Source organism: Talpa occidentalis, unplaced genomic scaffold (assembly GCF_014898055.3).
Source record: "Talpa occidentalis isolate TD23 unplaced genomic scaffold, MPIMG_talOcc4v2.1 talOcc4.5, whole genome shotgun sequence".
NCBI classification, from domain to species: Eukaryota; Metazoa; Chordata; class Mammalia; order Eulipotyphla; family Talpidae; genus Talpa; species Talpa occidentalis.
In genome coordinates this window covers 69,692,081-69,709,678 of record NW_023604861.1, presented here as the reverse complement: position 1 = coordinate 69,709,678, position 17,598 = coordinate 69,692,081, and the positions used below count along the sequence as shown (strand labels likewise).

At 39.0% G+C, this 17,598-nt stretch overlaps 1 protein-coding gene across 1 annotated transcript in view; it reads right to left on the bottom strand.

The window, feature by feature from the left end:
• Window positions 1-17,344, bottom strand: part of CFAP36 (cilia and flagella associated protein 36) — a 42,209-nt gene extending 24,865 nt beyond the window's left edge. The window contains exons 1-3 of the mRNA XM_037527426.2: window positions 17,053-17,344; window positions 13,472-13,536; window positions 12,221-12,322 (exon numbers count right to left, since the gene is read on the bottom strand). Coding sequence (XP_037383323.1) covers window positions 12,221-12,322; window positions 13,472-13,536; window positions 17,053-17,167 — 282 coding nt within the window. The 5' untranslated portion in view covers window positions 17,168-17,344. The remainder of the gene's footprint in view (window positions 1-12,220; window positions 12,323-13,471; window positions 13,537-17,052) is intronic.
• Window positions 17,345-17,598: the final 254 nt, after the last annotated feature.

Below are 17,598 nucleotides of genomic sequence, written 5' to 3'. Positions count from 1 at the left end.
AAACATATGCCCTGATTAATGATATAGGTCTGCTGATGATCAAAACAGATAAAAAAAATTTTGCAAGTTACCTTCTTCAATAGGAGCTGGCTGCTGGCTTAAAATATCAAAAACCAAGTGAATCAAAACAAAATAAAAATTGCCTCATAAAATACCCAGGACAAACAGATGGTTCCTTCAGTTCATTCTTAGATACCCCTTACTGATATAATAGAATGACATTCTGATGTTTATATGTAAAAGATCAGCTATTGCTGTAAAGCAGTAAATAATGTTCTTTGAACTGTTTTTCCGGTAATGACTTGTGCCATTTCAATTATGACTTGTGATGACTTGTGCCAATTCAATTATGTTGCTCTTCAGCATCTGGTGCTAAGAATTTGCTCCAGAAAACAATAAAGTTAACTAGCCCATATGGGAATTGAACCTATGACTCTGGCCTGATTAGCAGACATCAACCAACAAAATAGCTATCAATAAGTAAGAGATGCTTCCATTTAAAGACAACCTTATATATGTCAGGTAGTATACTAAATACTTTATTAAAACCACCTCTAAAATTTCACACTCAAAAAAATCTTTCCAAGATGACACTATCCCTATTTTACAAATGCATGAGAATGGATAAGAAAGCAAAACTGTAAGATAACTTTTGTCTGTAGTCTTACTGCCAATAAATGAAAGATCTAGAATTCAAATTCAAGCCTGCATATCTCAAAAAGTTTGCCTCCTTCTATGCAATAAGGCTGTACTACCTAACAAACTCCAAATAAGTCAAAAGGTATTTTATGAAAAAATGAAACAGATGCGTATAAAATATTTTTAAATTTTGAAGATCAATCACAATAAGTTTAGTTATCCTAATAATAAAAATAAAAGATGATTATGTCCACTATTATTGTGAACATGTTTATTCACAATGTAATTCAGATTCATTCATGGTAGCTTAAGAGGTTAACAAATACTAACCAAAGCAAAAAATAAGAAAAATGAAAACAAACTCCTATGTCATAAAAGAAATTTAAACACTAGTTGATAATTACAACATATTTATTTAACCAAAAGGGAAAAGAACAGAATGCCTATTAAATACCCATAGAATAACAAAATGGTACATTTAGAATAAAAGTTATCAGTGAACTGTGGAAAGAACTTTTGCTTTTATAGACTTATCAACTAATAAAATCAGAAGTTTATTCACATTGATGTAGGCATACTAGTAACTTAATTTTTGGGGGGAGAATAAAGATTTGTCGATTTCTAGATTAGAAATGATCACTAGGTGAGAAGTTACACAAAAAAAAGAACAGTAGGAAGAAGTGCTGTGTTAAATGATAATCAAAGTAACTTCTAAGCCACAATAACAAGATAATTTAACGAAGAATTATTGCTCCCAGACTTCAAACTATACCACAAAACCATAATAACCAAAACTGCATGATACTGGAACAAGAACAGACACACAAGCCAATGGAACCAAATAGAAAACCCAGAAATAAACTCACAGATTTACGGTCAAATAACCTTTAACAAAGGAGCAAAGAATATACACTGGAACAAAGAAAGTTTGCTCAATAAATGGTGCTGGGAAAACTGGGTTGCTACATGCAAAAGAATGAAGCTTGACTACTACCTCACACCATGCCAACTCAAAATGGATTAAGGAATTATACATAAGACCTGAAACCATAAAATATATAGAAGAAAATATAGGCAAAACACTGCATGACATACACCTCAGTAACATCTTTTAAAGACATATCACCGAAAGCAGTGATAGTGAAGGAAAGGATAAACAGCTGGGACTACATCAAATTAAGGAGCTTCTGTACAGCAAAAGAGACATTAACCAAAACAAAGAGACACCCCACTGATTGGGAGAAAATTTTTGCAGACAACACTGATAAGGGACTGATCACAAAGATCTACAAAGAACTCACAAGACTCAACAAAAACAAAGTAAATAACCCAGTCAAAATATGGGCAGAAGAGCTAAAAAGAAACCTCTCCAAAAGGAAATGCAAATGACCAACAGGCATATGAAAAAATGTTCAACATCAGTTGTAATCAAGGAAATGCAAATTAATGCCACAATGAGCTACCATCTTACACCAGTGAGAATGGCACATGTTAAAAAAAACTAGCAACAACAAATGTGAGCAAGGATGCAGAGAAAAAGGAACACTCCTACACTGCTAGTGGGAGTGCAAACTGGTCCAACCACTATGGAAAGCTGTGTGGAGGTTCCTCAATCTGCTAAAAATGGAGCTTCCATATGATCCAGCAATTCCACTCCTAGGTATCTACCCAAAGGACACAAACACATTAATCCAGATGACTGGATCAAGGAGATGTGGTATATATACACAATAGACTATTACTCAGAAATAAAAAAAGATAAACTCATGCCATTTGCAGCAACATGGATGGAACTGGAAGGGATCATGCTCAGTGAAATAGCCAGAAAGAAAAAGAAAAATAACGGATGGTTTCACATTTCACTTACAAGAGGAATGTAGAGGATCCAAACAAGAGATCAGGGGAAAAAAAGTAATTAAAATAAAGTAAAGATCAAAATCAACAAGCAGCTGTAAATCAGAAACTTTCTGCAGTGGGGGAGAAAAAAGTAGGACCAAAACAGAGATGGGGAGATAAGCACTCCAGGAGAAACCTACAAATAGCTCAAGGCCAGCTGGTAAGCTTGTGTGGAAAAGCGCTCCCAAGTGCTCCAAAAGCATACGCAGATCAGGGCTGCCCAGGTCCCCATGACCATGACCTAGGTTCATTGGAAGATGCGCTGAGGTGAATGACCCTCACTGAGAAATCAAAAACCAGGTGCCCGGGCATGGGAGTAGGGTGCAAAAGGGGCATGGGCAGGCACTGAACTGGGCTACCGCCTGAGTCTCGGATCTGAGGGCTTTGGAACTGAGAACCACGGCACAAAATTCAGGGTGAGTGATCCCCACAACAGCGGGGTACTGGGCAGACACAGCACTTCCACGCCATTGAGGCGCTCCACGCCACCCCCATTCTGTTCCCCAGAGACCCACAGGGAAAAAAACCCACAGTTCTGGAAGGATACTAGAAAAGATCTCTGGCGTCACCTAGTGACCAAAACAAAAATCACCAACTTCCTGATAGTTGGAAACCTGGGATCCCAAAAACACCCTCAGGCTCAGAGAGAGGGTGGGCCACGCAAACAGGGGTAAGAAGGGAAACAAGGCTTGGAGCAAGACCCCACCCTGTTGCTGAGAGCCAGGCGCAGGATCCGGGGTGTGAGACGTGCCAAAACAGTGGGCACTGCACAGAGTCGCCTGCCAGCGTTTTGGATCTGACAGCCCTGGAACTGAAACCTAGAGTGCAGAATTCAGGGCGCAGTTCCCACACAGCTGCGGGCACAGCACCAGGTAAACATGGGGCAGACACATCACCCAGCTTGAACAAGAGCCTCTGTGTTGAAGTGCCCCCCCTCCCCTCAGTTTCTCTGAGAACCACTGGAAAAAGCACAGGCAGCACGTATGGGTCTCTGGCACCACCTAGTGACCAGAATAAAATCACCAACTTGCTGAATCCCTGCAGGAACTGAGTAAACACAGAGGGAGGGAACTGTAAGGGACAGTGCCCAGCAACACAACACCAACACCCTGGTGGAGTTTTGGCATACAGTGCTTGACTCAATCTGGTAAACAGTTTCTGACAACCCTGAAGGAGCACCCCAAAGAGATACCCATCAACACCAGCGACACAACGTCCCAACACACAGAATTAATTAGAAAGCAAACAGCAGGGAAAAGGAAAAATATAAATAACCAAGCAAGCCTGCAGGAGGAGGACATACCAAAAAAAGAAAAACAGTTACCAGAGCTCAACAATGACATGGAAGAACTTACCAGCCTGTCAAATAGAGAATTAATGATCATCATGATTAAAAAGCAGAAAGAATACAAAAAGAAAAAAAAAGATTTGAGACACATAATCACTGAACTATAGAATGAAATTCAGACCTTAAGAAAGGAAAGAAAAGAAACGCAGGAGATTAAAAGATTACTAGAGGAGACAAAGAACTCTGGGAAAAGCAATGAAAACGGAATCGATGAAATGGAAAATGGATCAGTACTCTCGAAGATATAGAAATAAAAAAAGCCAAAAGAAAAAAGGAGAGCAAAGTGCAAAGGAAGAAGTATGAGGAAATTCTTTGACAATTATCAGACTCCATGAAAAGAGGAAATGTAAGAGTTATAGGCATCCCAGAAGGTGTGAGAGACAAAATAACTGAGAAATTATTCAAAGAGATAATTAAAGAAAACTTCCCAAGCATGAAAAAGGAGACGAATATAGACATATAAGAAGCGAGAATACCCAATTACCTCACCCACTGCAGCAAGACACACAATAGTAAAGCTTTCAAGAGTCCAAGACAAGGAAAATATAATGAAACTGGCAAAGAGGACGAAACAGATAACTTATAAGGGAAAACCAATCAGGTTAACTTCAGACTTCAACAAAGAAATACTATGGGCAAGAAGAGAACGGAGTAACATATTCAACGAACTTCAACACAGCAAATGCCAACCAAGAATACTTTACCCTGCAAAGCTCTCCTCCATGTATGAAGAAAAAATATGGACCTTCTCAGACAAACAGAAACTCCAGAAATTTATTACAACTAAACCCCCATTCCAAAAATTTCTACAAGAAGTCCTAAAGCCAAAACCAATACAGGAATGAACAAGAACAGAATAAAGCAAGGAATAAAATCACAAAAAAGACAAACAAAATGGCAAACACAGATGCCAACATATCAATATTAACTCTAAATGTAAATGGATTAAACTCATCAATAAAAAGACACAGAGTAGCAGGCTGGATTTAAAAACAAAATCCAACCTTGTGCTGTCTCCAGGAAACACATTTAACCACAAAACATAAATACAGACTGAAAGTAAAAGGTGGGAAAACAATCCTACAAGCAAATGGACCAAAAAAGGAGGAACAGCCACACTTGTATCAGATGAAATAGACTTCAAATTAAAAAAGGTAAAGAGACATAGATGGACACTATATTATGATCAAGGGTAAATACATCAGGAAGATATAACACTCATCAACATATACTCACCAAATGAAGGAGCACCAAAATATATTAGACAATTATTATCAGCTCTGAAAATGGACATTAAAGAAAATACATATATAGTGAGAGACTTTAACACTCCACTTTCACCAATGGACAGATCAACAAGACAACAAATAAACAAAGACACTAGAGCCCTAAATAAAGACATAGAACTCATGGACTTAACAGACATCTATAGGACACTGCACCCAAAAAAAGCCAAGTACATATTGTTCTCAAACATACGTGGATCATTCTCCAGAACAGATCACATACTGGGCCACAAGACAAACATCAACAGATACATGAAGATCAAAATCGTTCCAACTATGCCTTGATGCCTTTATCTGATTATAAAGGCATCAAATGAGAAATAAATCATGAAAAGAAAACAAGGAACCCTCCCACTTCATGGAGACTGAAATCCACACTACTTGAAGACCACTGGACTAATGAGGAGATCAAAGAAGAAATTAAAAAATACTTTGAGTTGAATGACACTTTCCAGAATGTATGGGATGCAGCAAAAGCAGTAATAAGAGGAAAATATATAGCAATACAGGCTCACATCAAGAAACAAGAAGGAATTCAAATAAACAACCTCATGTCACATCTCAAAGAGCTAGAAAAAAACCCCTAAAGCCAGGGCCTCCCCGGTGGCACATTGGTTGAGCGCTGGGTTGAGAAGCTGCCCGCAGCCTCTGCAGCACCGTTTCATTCCCTGGCAGCAGGTGAGGGTCCCACATGGTGCGCAGACCTCTCCTACCACCCACTGCTCCCCTCAGCAGTGTACTTCGTCAGTCTGCCTGTTCTACTCTCCGCTCTGGCTCTGGTGAATTCTCTCACCCTCCCGTGCCTCTGACTGTACCCAGTGCTTGTATAAATAAATAAATAAATCTTTAAAAAAAAAAAAAAAAAAAAAAGAAAACCCTAAAGCCAGTAGAAGAAATGAAATAATAAAAATCAAAGCAGAAATAAATGAAATGGAAATTTTAAAAAACAATCCAAAAGATCAAAGAAACCAGAAGTTGGTTCTTTGAAAAAATAAACAAAATAGATAAACCTCTAGCCAGGCTCACAAAGAAAAAACAAGAGAAAACATATAAATAGGATTATAAATGAAAGAGGAGAAATCACAACAGACTCTGTAGAAATCAAAAGAATAATCAGAGATTACTATGAACACTTATATGTAAACAAATTCAACAATCTAGAAGAGATGGACAAATTCCTAGAATGATATAACCATCCAAAGCTGGACAAAGAATAGAACACCTAAACAGACATATTACAAGCAGCCAAATTGAGGCAGAAATCACAGCACTCCCCAAAAACCAAAGCCCAGGTCTAGATGGCTTCACAAATGAATTCTACCAAATGTTCAGCAGTGAATTAATTAGTGCCTATCCTACACAAACTCTTTCAAAAAATTGAAAAAGAAGGAATACCACCAAATACATTCTACGAAGCCAACATTACACTAATACCAAAACCAAACAAAGACAGCACAAAAAAAGAAAATTACAGGGGCCTCCCTGGTGGCGCAGCGAGTTGAGCGCCAACCTATGAAGCTGTCTGCAGCCTCTGCAGCACGGGTTCGATTCCCAGCTGGCCAGGGAGATTCCCACATGGCACAGCAGACCTCTCCTGTCGCGCCCGCTGCTCCCCTCAGCAGTGCCTTTGGTCCATCTGCCTGCTCTGCTTCCCACTTTGGCTCTGGTGAATTCTCTCACCCTCCTGCGCCTCTGACCTGTACCCCAGCTCTTGTATAACAATAAATAAATCTTTAAAAAAAAGAAAAAAAAATTACAGGCCAATCTCCCTAATGAACACTGATGCAAAAATCCTCAACAAAATCCTTGCCAACAGAATCCAACAAAGCATCAAAGAGATAATACACCACATCAAGTGGGATTCATCCGAGGGGCACAAAGATGGTTCAGCACACGAAAATCAGTGTAACCCAACACATCAACGAAAAGAAAAATAAAAACCATATTATCTTATCAATAGATGCTGAGAAAGCATTTGACAAAGTCCAACATCCATTTATGATGAAGGCCCTTGAAATTCTCCGGATCGAAAGAACATACCTTAACATGATAAAAACCATACATGACAAACCCACTGCCAACATTATTCTCAAAGGCGAAAAGCTGAAGGCCTTTCCTTTAAGATCAGGAACAAGACAAGGATGTCCTCTCTCACCACTGCTCTTCAATATAACACTGGAGGTCCTAGCCAGGGCAATAAGACAAAAGAAAGACATACAAGGAATCCAAATAGGGAAAGAAGAAGTAAAACTATCACTATTTGCAGATGATATGATAATATACATAGAGAACCCTAAAAACCCCACAGAAAAACTACTCGAAACAATCAACCAGTTTAATAAAGTAGCAGGATACAAAATCAACACACACAAGTCAGTAGCCTTCCTATACACAATCAATCTGAAGAAGAAGAATTCAAGAAAACCATCCCTTTTATAATTGAAACCAAAAAAAATCAAGTATTTGATTATATGTATATGATTGAAACCAAAAAAAATCAAATACTTGGGAATAAACATAACAAAAGAGAAAGGCCTATACAAAGAAAACTGTAAAACAGTTAAAAGAAATAGAAGACACAAAGAAATGGAAAGACATCCCCTGCTCATGGATTGGAAATATTAACATTATTAAAATGGCCATCCTACTAAAAGCAATTAAAATGGCCATTCTAGGGCCTCCCTGGTGGTGCAGCGGTTGAGAGCTGGGTTGCAAAGCTGCCCGCAGCCCCTGCAGCGCCGGTTCGATCCCCGGCTGCTCCCTAGCCACCGGAGGAGGGTCCCACATGGTGCGCAGACCTCTCCTGCTGCCCGCTGCTCCCCTCAGCAGTGTACTTCGGTCCTTCTGCCTGCTCTGCTCCCTGCTCTGGCTCTGGTGAATTCTCTCACCCTCCCGCACTTCTGATTGTACCCAGTGCTTGTATAAATAAATAAATAAATCTAAAAAAAAATTATTAATAAATAAATAAATAAATAAATAAATAAATAAAAATAAAATGGCCATTCTACCAAAAGCAATTCAATGCTATTACAATAAAAATCTCAATGACATTCTTCAAAGAAATAGAACAAATACTGATGAAATTCATATGGGGCCTCCCCAGTGGCGCGGTGGGTTGAGCACAGCTCTGTGAAGCCTCTGCAGCCTCCACAGCATGGGTTTAACAAAGTAGCAAAGAATATGCAATGAGACACGGACAGTTTGTTCAATAAATGGTGCTGGGAAAACTGGACATGCAAAAAAAATGAAACTAGACCAATACCTCTCACCATGCAAAAAAATCAACTCAAAATGGATAAAAGAACTGGACATAAGACCTGAAACCATAAAATATATAGAAGAAAATATAGGTAAAACACTATAAGACATACATCGCAATAACATCTTTGAAGACTCATCACCCAAAGCAAAGAAAGTCAAGGAAAACATAAACACGTGGGATTACATCAAACTGAAAAGCTTCTATACAGCAAAAGAGACATTAACCAAAACAGAGAGACACCCCACTGACTAGGAAAAAAATCTTTGCACTCCAGTCAACTGATAAGGGACTGATCACAAAGATATACAAAGAACTCACTCGACTCAACAAAAACAAAATAAATAATCCCGTCAAGAAATGGGTAGAACCTGTTCTGCTCCCCCACTGCTCTGTCTCTGGTGAATTCTCTCAACCTCCCACACCTCTGGGCTGTACCTCAGTTCTTGTATAAATAAATCAATCTTTTTAAAAAAAAATTAAAAAAAAAAATGGACAGAAGAACTTGAAAGACATTTCTCCAAAGAGGAAATTCAAATGGCCAATAGGCATATGAAAAAATGTTCGACATCCCTTATAATCACAGAAATGCAAATCAAAACCACATTGAGATACTACCTAACCCCAGTAAAAATGGCACATATCAAAAAAAACTAGCAACAACAAATGCTGGCGAGGGTGCGGTGAAAAAGGAACTCTCCTACATTGCTGGTGGGAGTGCAAACTGGTCCAACCACTATGGAAAGCTGTCTGGAGGTTTCTCGGTCTACTGAAAATGGAGCTACCATATGACCCAGCAATTCCACTACTAGGGATCTACCCAAAGGACACAAAAACATTGATCCAAAAGAACACCTGTACCCCTGTGTTTATTGCAGCACTATTTACAATAGGTAAAACCTGGAAACAACCCAAATGCCCAAAAACAGATGACTGGATCAAGATGTGGTATATATACACAATGGAATATTATTCAGCAATCATAAAAGATAAACTCATGCCATTCACAGCAACGTGGATGGAGCTAGAAGGAATTATACTCAGTGAAATAAGCCAGAAGGAAAAAGAAAAACATAGGATGGTCTCACTTAAGCAGAAATATAGGGAACCAAATAAGACATCAGTGTAAAAAAATAACAACAGTACAAAACACAACAAAGCAAAAACAGACATACTGCAAGGGAGGAGGAGGGAGAAGGATTAGAGGGAGGGAGGAGCACAGGGTACTGAGATGATGGTACATGGGTGCATTTGGTGGAGGAAACTCTATGGGGACTACACCTGAGGGGGTGGGGGGAAGCAATTATTGTTTAAAAATGAACAAAGGGCCTCCCTGGTGGTGCAAGGGATTAAGCACAGCACTATGAGCCAATCCGCAGCCTCTGCAGCATGAGTTCAATCCCCGGCCGGCCAGAGAGAAACACACATGGCGCAGCCATGTGTGTTTCTCCTGTCTGTCCCACAGCTCCCCGCAGCAGTGTATTTCAGTCAGTCTGCCTGTTCTGTTCCCCGCTTTGTCTCTGGTGAATCCTCTCACCCCCCCCCAAATCTCTGGCCTGTACCCCAGCTCCTGCATGCGTAAATAAATATATCTTAAAAAAAATAAAAATAAAAATAGAAATGAACAATGATGTAAAAAATTTAAAAAAATAGTTTAAAATAAATAAATAAATAATTTAAAAAATAATTGAGTTAATGGATTATTATCTATTTGAATTTTATGTTGATTGAAATTGTTGACACACTCCTTGTATAAATTTTGACAAATTAGACTATAGACTTAAAAAAAAAACAACACGGGTGGGAAGAGCACAAGGTACTATGGTGATGGTACTCAAGTGAAATGGTGGTGGTAATTTCACAGGGACTATAACTGAGATGAAAATGTATACATTGTACAAAAATGAAAATTGATGTAAAAATATATAAAATAATAATAAAAAGAATTACTGAGAACTACCTACTATGGACTAAGTTCTTGGAATACAAATATCTCAAAGGACGTAAAATCTAGTAAAGCACAAATTTCTAAAAACTGTAATTCAAGGCAGAGTACCAAAAATGTAAAAGTACCCAGTGACATAAATTAAGTGCTAGTCTGAATATAGAGATCAGGAAAGCTGGAGCCTTATGATGAGAAGTATTTCTCTGGGTGAGGAAAGACTGGAGGGCTGGGAAGATGGTAGGTAGGCGGAACATTAAGTAAGTAGCTAGAGCAAAGTCAGGTGCATGGACGCCAACAAGAGAAAGTAGCCTGCAGTAACTGTAGTATACACTATACTGGAGAATTACGGCAGAAGGCAACTGAAAAAAAGAATTTGGAGTCATACACACAATCCTCACCATCATCTTGCTAAGGAATTTATTTTTACTTGGTAGAAGATGGAAGCTCTGAGCAAGGGCTCTCAGATGGAATACCGTAGGCTGGAATTTTGACTTTTTAATATTTAACTGGGAAAATTGCATTAGTTGATGAATATATCCTTGCTTTAGATTTGTCATTTCTAAATAGAAGTAAACAGTACTGTTTTATTAAGAGCCCTCAGTAAATATTATAAACATAGTGACTTCTTTCACAGCATGGCTGAATAAGGAGGTTTTGATAAGCCTCTTCCTTAAGCACAGCCAGAAATCAACTACGGTTCACCAGCTCATCACCTAATTCAAGGGAACTGACCCACAGATATTTCCCCTGGAATCTAATCAACTGAGTTACTTAAAAGCAGAGAAATTTCTCCAGCTGGTAGCAAAAGGCGAAGTCAGTTTTTGAACATGAGATGGTCTCAACATGAACATGATACTGCTTAGAACACGGATGGGAGTGAAGGGTATTTGACAAAGAATGCAGGTGGCCTCTAAGAAAAGACAGTGGTTGAGGCTGACAGCAATGAAATTGAAGCCCAGACACAGAGCCAGAAGAAATAGGATTCTGTCAAAAATGTGAATGATTCTGGGAGTGAATTCTTCCCCAGGTCCTCCAGATAAACCAAGTTAACCCTGATCTCAGTCCTGTAAGAGCCCAGAGAGCAGAAAACCCAATCATACCATGCTGCACTAAATAAATAAATAAGCTAAACAAACAAACAAAAAAAAAAACAAACAAAATACCTACTTCAATCCAGCATTTCAGAAGTAATAAGAAAATAAAAGTAGCACCAAGAGAAGGATGACCCAGGAACTGTGGACTGTATACCTGCTAGTATTAAAAAAGAGGTAATTAGGGTCTCCCCTGGTGGAGCAGCTGTTGAGCGCTGGGCTGCGAAGTTGCCTGCAGCCTCCGCGGCGCCAGTTCGATCCTGGCCACCTGCAAGGGTCCCACATGGCGTGCAGACCTCTCCTGCCACGCCTGCTGCTCCCCTGAGCAGTGTGTTTCGTTGCTCTGCCTGTTCTATTCCCTGCTCTGTCTCTGCTTCTGAATGTACCCTCCCGCACTTCTGAATGTACCCAGTGCTTGTATAAATAAAATAAATAAATCTTTAAATAAACAAAAAAAGAAGTAATTATGAAATTGTCGGACAGCCATATAAATAAAACTGTAGTTTGGTTAAACCATATGATCTATTTCAGTTCTGAGTTTGCAATGTTCCTTTTTAACTGAACCAGTTCATCAGTGCCTCAAATGACCATCCCCAAGGTGGCTCTAAAATGGAACCCATATGTGATAAATTATCTCCTCACTCTTACAATGTCTACTATATTACATGCTGATAATCAAACATAGCAAATTTAAATGAAAACCTGGACATTTTTGTTAAAACTACATGTTAGCAGAATAACACAAAAGCAAAAAACCTGTGAAGTACGGGACTTTGCAAGAGGAGAAGTACATGCTTCTTGAAATTGATCTTCATTAATTCCAATTTCTTTGAGGTAACTTTCTAACAGCTTTTCAACCTAAAAAGAGAAAGTTTAACTTTTATAATTTACACAGAAAACTCTAAATGACAATTTTTATATTTAGTATTAAACTTAGAAAAGTATAATTACAATACTTGTTTGTAATCATTAACCTACATAAAATTATATTACATAGCAGTGATATTGCTTTTCACTGAAAAAAAATATATAAAATTGAAATTTTTACAGAGAATCAGTGAAATTTTATTCCCGTTTCTAAAAGTCAGTTATTTATTTATTTTTTTTTTTTTAAAGATTTATTTATTTATGCATACAAGAACTGGGGTACAGGCCAGAGATGTGGGGGGTAAGAGGATCCACCAGAGACAGAGTGGGGAACAGAACAGGCAGACTGACTGAAATACACTGCTGAGGGGAGCAGAGGGCAAGACAGGAGAGGTCTGCCTCGCCATGTGGGTTTCTCCCTGGCCGGGGATTGAACTCGTGCTGCAGAGGCTGTGGATTGCTTCATAGTGTGGTGCTTAACCCCTTGCGCCACCAGGGAGACCCCAGTTATTTATTTTTTAAAGATTTTTTTTTTATTTATGTATGCATACAAGAACTGGGGTGTAGGCCAGAGGTGCAGGGGAGAGGGGGATGTGACAGGATTCACCAGAGACAGAATGGAGAACCAAACAGGAGTATATTCTGAAATACACTGCTGAGGGGAGCGGAAGCAGCAAGTGAGACAAGAGAGGTCTTCTGTGCCATGTGGGTTAGATCCTTGGCTGGGGATGGAACTCATGCTGCAGTGGCTGGCAACAGCTTGATAGTGCTGAGATTTGAACCCCTGTGCCACCAGGGAGGTCCTAGAAGCAGTTATTAATGTGTTATAACTCTTCTACCCATAGGTATTTTTAAAAATCACAAAACAGCCATGACTAAATTAATAGTTAATACTTTTCCAGATGTATCAGCAGACCAAGAATAAATTTTAAAGATTAGATCCTTTAAAGTGGTCATAATAAATCGAACTCGTGCTGCAGTGGCTGCGAATAGCTTCATATGTTGTGTCTTAACCCCTTGCACCACCAGGGAGCCCCAAATTAAAGAATTTTAAAAGAAAAAATTACTTTTTCATTTATAAGAACCAAAATTAGTGTTATTCTAACTACCTTTAAAAATTAGAGGAAAATATATACTCACTAGTTCTTTGTATTCCTGATGAATTTCTGTATAGGTCAATTTGCTTTCTTCTTCATCATCAAAAACTAAATTTAAAAGAAAATTATTAAATAACAAAAAAAATCATTTCATTAACACAAATATAAAGTTTACTTCTTGTAAATATAATTAGCAAATCCTATAATCTAGCTCTTAAAACTTTGAATTTAGGTGTTCTTTTTCCTTAAATAAGTATATACAATACAATAAAAAATATACAATAAAAAATATAGTATTAATTGTAAACAACTTTTTCCTAGATAAGATCTACTTCATATATAACAACAATAATTTACTGCCTTTTAATTAATAATATAAGGAAACCATTTCTTTATAAGCATTTAATGGATTATTTTAAATATTTTTAAAATATAAATAGTAAATAGCAAATATTTTTAAACTATTAATTCCTTTACAACAGGCTCAAGTTATTTTATTGTACTGGAACTTTGCTGATGGATTTTTTACTGAATTGATTTTTCTTACAAATAAATCAATAATGGTTGAAATGAATAAAACCATAAACAAATGTTTATAGTCCCTCAAGAAACAACAATTAGTGAAACAAGGCAAATTCATAAATTATAAAGAATAAGCGTTTTTTAAAATATCCCCTGTGAAATGCAAATCAAAACTACCATGAGATACCATCTCACACCAGTGAGAATGGCACATATTACAAAAACTAGCAACAACAAATGTTGGCGAGGGTGTGGAGAAAAAGGAACTCTTCTGCAATGTTGGTGGGAGTGCAACCTGGTCCAACCACTATGGAGAGCTGTGTGGAGATTTCTGGACCTACTAAACATAGAGCTTCCATATGATCCAGCAATTCCACTCCTAGGTATTTACCCAAAGGACACAGAAACATCAATTCCAAAGAGCACCTACACCCCTATATTTATAGCAGCACTATTTACAATAGCTAAGCTTTGGAAACAACCCAAATGTCCAAAAATAGATGACTGGATCAAGAAGATGTGGTCCATATATACCATGGAATATTACTCAGCATTCAAAAAAGATAAACACATGCAATTTGCAGCAACATGGATGGAGCTAGAAGGGATCATGCTTAGCGAAATAAGCCAGAAAGAAAAAGAAAAATACCGATGGTCTCACTCATAGCAGGAACCTAGAAAACTTAAATAAGGGACCAGGAAAATGAATAACTATAAGAAAGTGAAAATCAAAATCAACAAAAAAATATGAACCAGAGACACTCTATGGGGGGTAGAGGGCGGGAGGGGAGGGATTGGGGTCAAAATAAGGGGGTTGCAATTATATGGGGAATATAAAAATAAAATTTATTAATAAAAAAAAGAAGTAAAAAAAAATATCCCCTGAATGATTACTCTGAAATGCAGAATAAATTTCTGTAATTTTCTATTCAGAACACTTCAATCATTGCCCATTGCTTAGAGAATAAGGTGAAAGTACTTAGAAGGGCAAACAAAACCCTCCAAGACTAGATCCCAAGTTTCACCTGCCACAATTCCAAAATTCAATTTTGTACTCTTATCAATACCATGAATCCACCTTTGGTTTTGTTTGTTTTTAAAGATTTATTTATTTATACAAGAACCAGGGGACAGGCCTGATGTGTGGGAGGGTGAGAGGATTCACCAGACAGAGTTGGGAACAGAACAGGCAGATCTACTGAAATACACTGCTGAGGGGAGCAGCAACGAGACAGGAGAGGTCTGCGGCGCCATGTGGGCATCTCTACAGCTGGCGGGGATGGAACTGGCACTGCAGAGACTGCGGACAGCTTCATAGAGCTGCACTAAACCACCTGTGCCACCAGGGAGGCCCCATGAATGCACCTTTGTTACAGCACCTTTATATTTAAATTCCACTTACCTTCCTATCTCCCCCATTAATTATAAACTTCTCAAACACATAGATTTTGTTTTCTTCATCTTTTTATCCCCAGCTTCTGGTCCAAAGATACTTAATAAGTACTTTTTGAATAAAGACTGATATCATAAAACTGTAGAAAACTAGTCTTTAAAATATCTGAGCTACAGAGTAATAGCACACTGACAACCCAAATCAGTAATGTATAAACACTGTTATTTCAAGTTTCACTGTCACATTACTTCCATTTCTCCCGGCATCTACTCCATGTAACAGTATACATACACAAAATACAGCAGTCATTTAACCTGTTTTTAGTTAATTCTCAAACCAAGTTACTACATTACATGTTTATAAAGCTGAGGATTACTGCATTGCAAAATCATGCGTATTTTTACTAAGACACAGTGACTTAACATTTTGGGATTTAAGGAAAAGAAGAATGTTTTATATTATTTTCCATTTCAGCATTTTGTCTCACTAGAGTAAATGTAATCATAACGTGACATAATTTCTTCTTTCTCCTAAAGGAGGTCAGGATTCCACATGATTCGTCAGTCTCAAATGGCTCTTTAAAAAGAGCACAAATAACAGCTATCTTGAAATTTAAAAAAAATCTGTAAAAATAATAATACTGCTTTAATTTAGGTTATGGCAATAAAAATGTAGTAAAAAGAATCAGTGCTCAAACTAAATTTATCTTTACCAGATTCATGGACTCTTAGAGCTAAAAAGACTCTTAAAAGGTCATCCAGGATAATCAACCATTTGATGATTGAACTCTCCTCTATAATACCTTCATTAATTGCTGTCTGATCCATTCAAACACTGCTAGTGCTTGGGGAGCTCTTCCTGAGGCAGGCTAACTCATCTCGAATACATTCTGTTAGGAATCACTTCCTTCAGAGTAATTTGTTTCGTAGTAACTTGTACCCACAGACCCTAACTCTATCTCACTTAACCCTACAAAATAATTCTAGTCCCTCCGACATAAAACAGATCGTTCAAACGATTGATGGATATCACTACCCTCAGTCTTGCCCAGCTAAGCAATCCTGATAAGGGCTAGGCAATTATCCACACCACATGGTTCCTAGTTCCCTTTCTGTGAATGGTTCCAATTTATCGCCAAAAAATGAATGCAGAACTCGAGGCGCAAACTGATCAGAATCCGGAGGTGTCCTTCTCTTACAGAGAATATGTTAGAATGACATACTAATTTGCTAGAAGGTGCCCCCATTTTTGGTATAGCCGTGAGTCAGAGAGCTCAGTAAAAAGAGAATAGCCTACTGTGGGCCTGCAGGAGTAATCACGCAGGAATCACGCGCCCCCTCTGCAGTCAACTGTTGGGATCAGAAGAACTCAGAAGCAAATTGATGCCTCTCCTCTCAAGTCACTGGGGAAGAAGCCAAACAGTACCCCTACACAGCGCAGAAACGTGCAGGGATGGAGAAAGGCACCCAACACAGGATAAAAGTCCAACGTTTTTTCGACGTGCCCTTGGGATCAAGGGGAGGGGAACGTCAGTCCCAGTTTAGTTCTGTGAAGTAAAGACCCGCGGGTGACAGTAAAACATCTCTAAAGCAGCTCTAAACCGGGTCGACTGGGGTGCAGACCCAGAAGATGCGATCTGGCGTGTGGTAACCATCTCCCCGTAGGCTGCGTGTGTGAGAAAGGGTGTCGGCTCGGGCTCTGGTTCTTACCTTCACATTTCTGCTCCACAAAGTCCAAGATGGGGATGGACCAGTCCGGGCCCCGCAGAAACCCCGCGATGCTCTCCACCACCCACTCCACCTCGTCCTCTTCCTCCGTAGCCATCGCGCCCACACGGGGCGCGGCGGGAACCCTCGGCCAGACCCCCGGAACCTGCTGCGGCCTTTCGGCCCCCCAGGAACCGAGAACGAACGGGGTAAGTGGTGCACCCGAAGTCGCCCAGTAGCCGGGACAAAAGCTGCAAACAAGTTAACGTAAAATGGTCGCTATGGCAACGCGCCCATCCGCCCCAGCAGCCATCCGGAAGTGACGCGTTCGCCCCCGGAGACTGCGCATCTGGACGGAGGTCTCGGAAAGACGTGTGTGATTGGCTGGGAAGGACAGAGGCGGGACAAGGAGAACCTTCCGCGCTCAGCCAGGAGTTAGGGGGTGGCCGCGAGTGTGGCCGCTGGGTGGGGCTACACGGAGACTTTTTTTTTTTAACTAAAAATTTATTTTTATATCCCCCATACAATTACAACCCCCTTATTTTGACC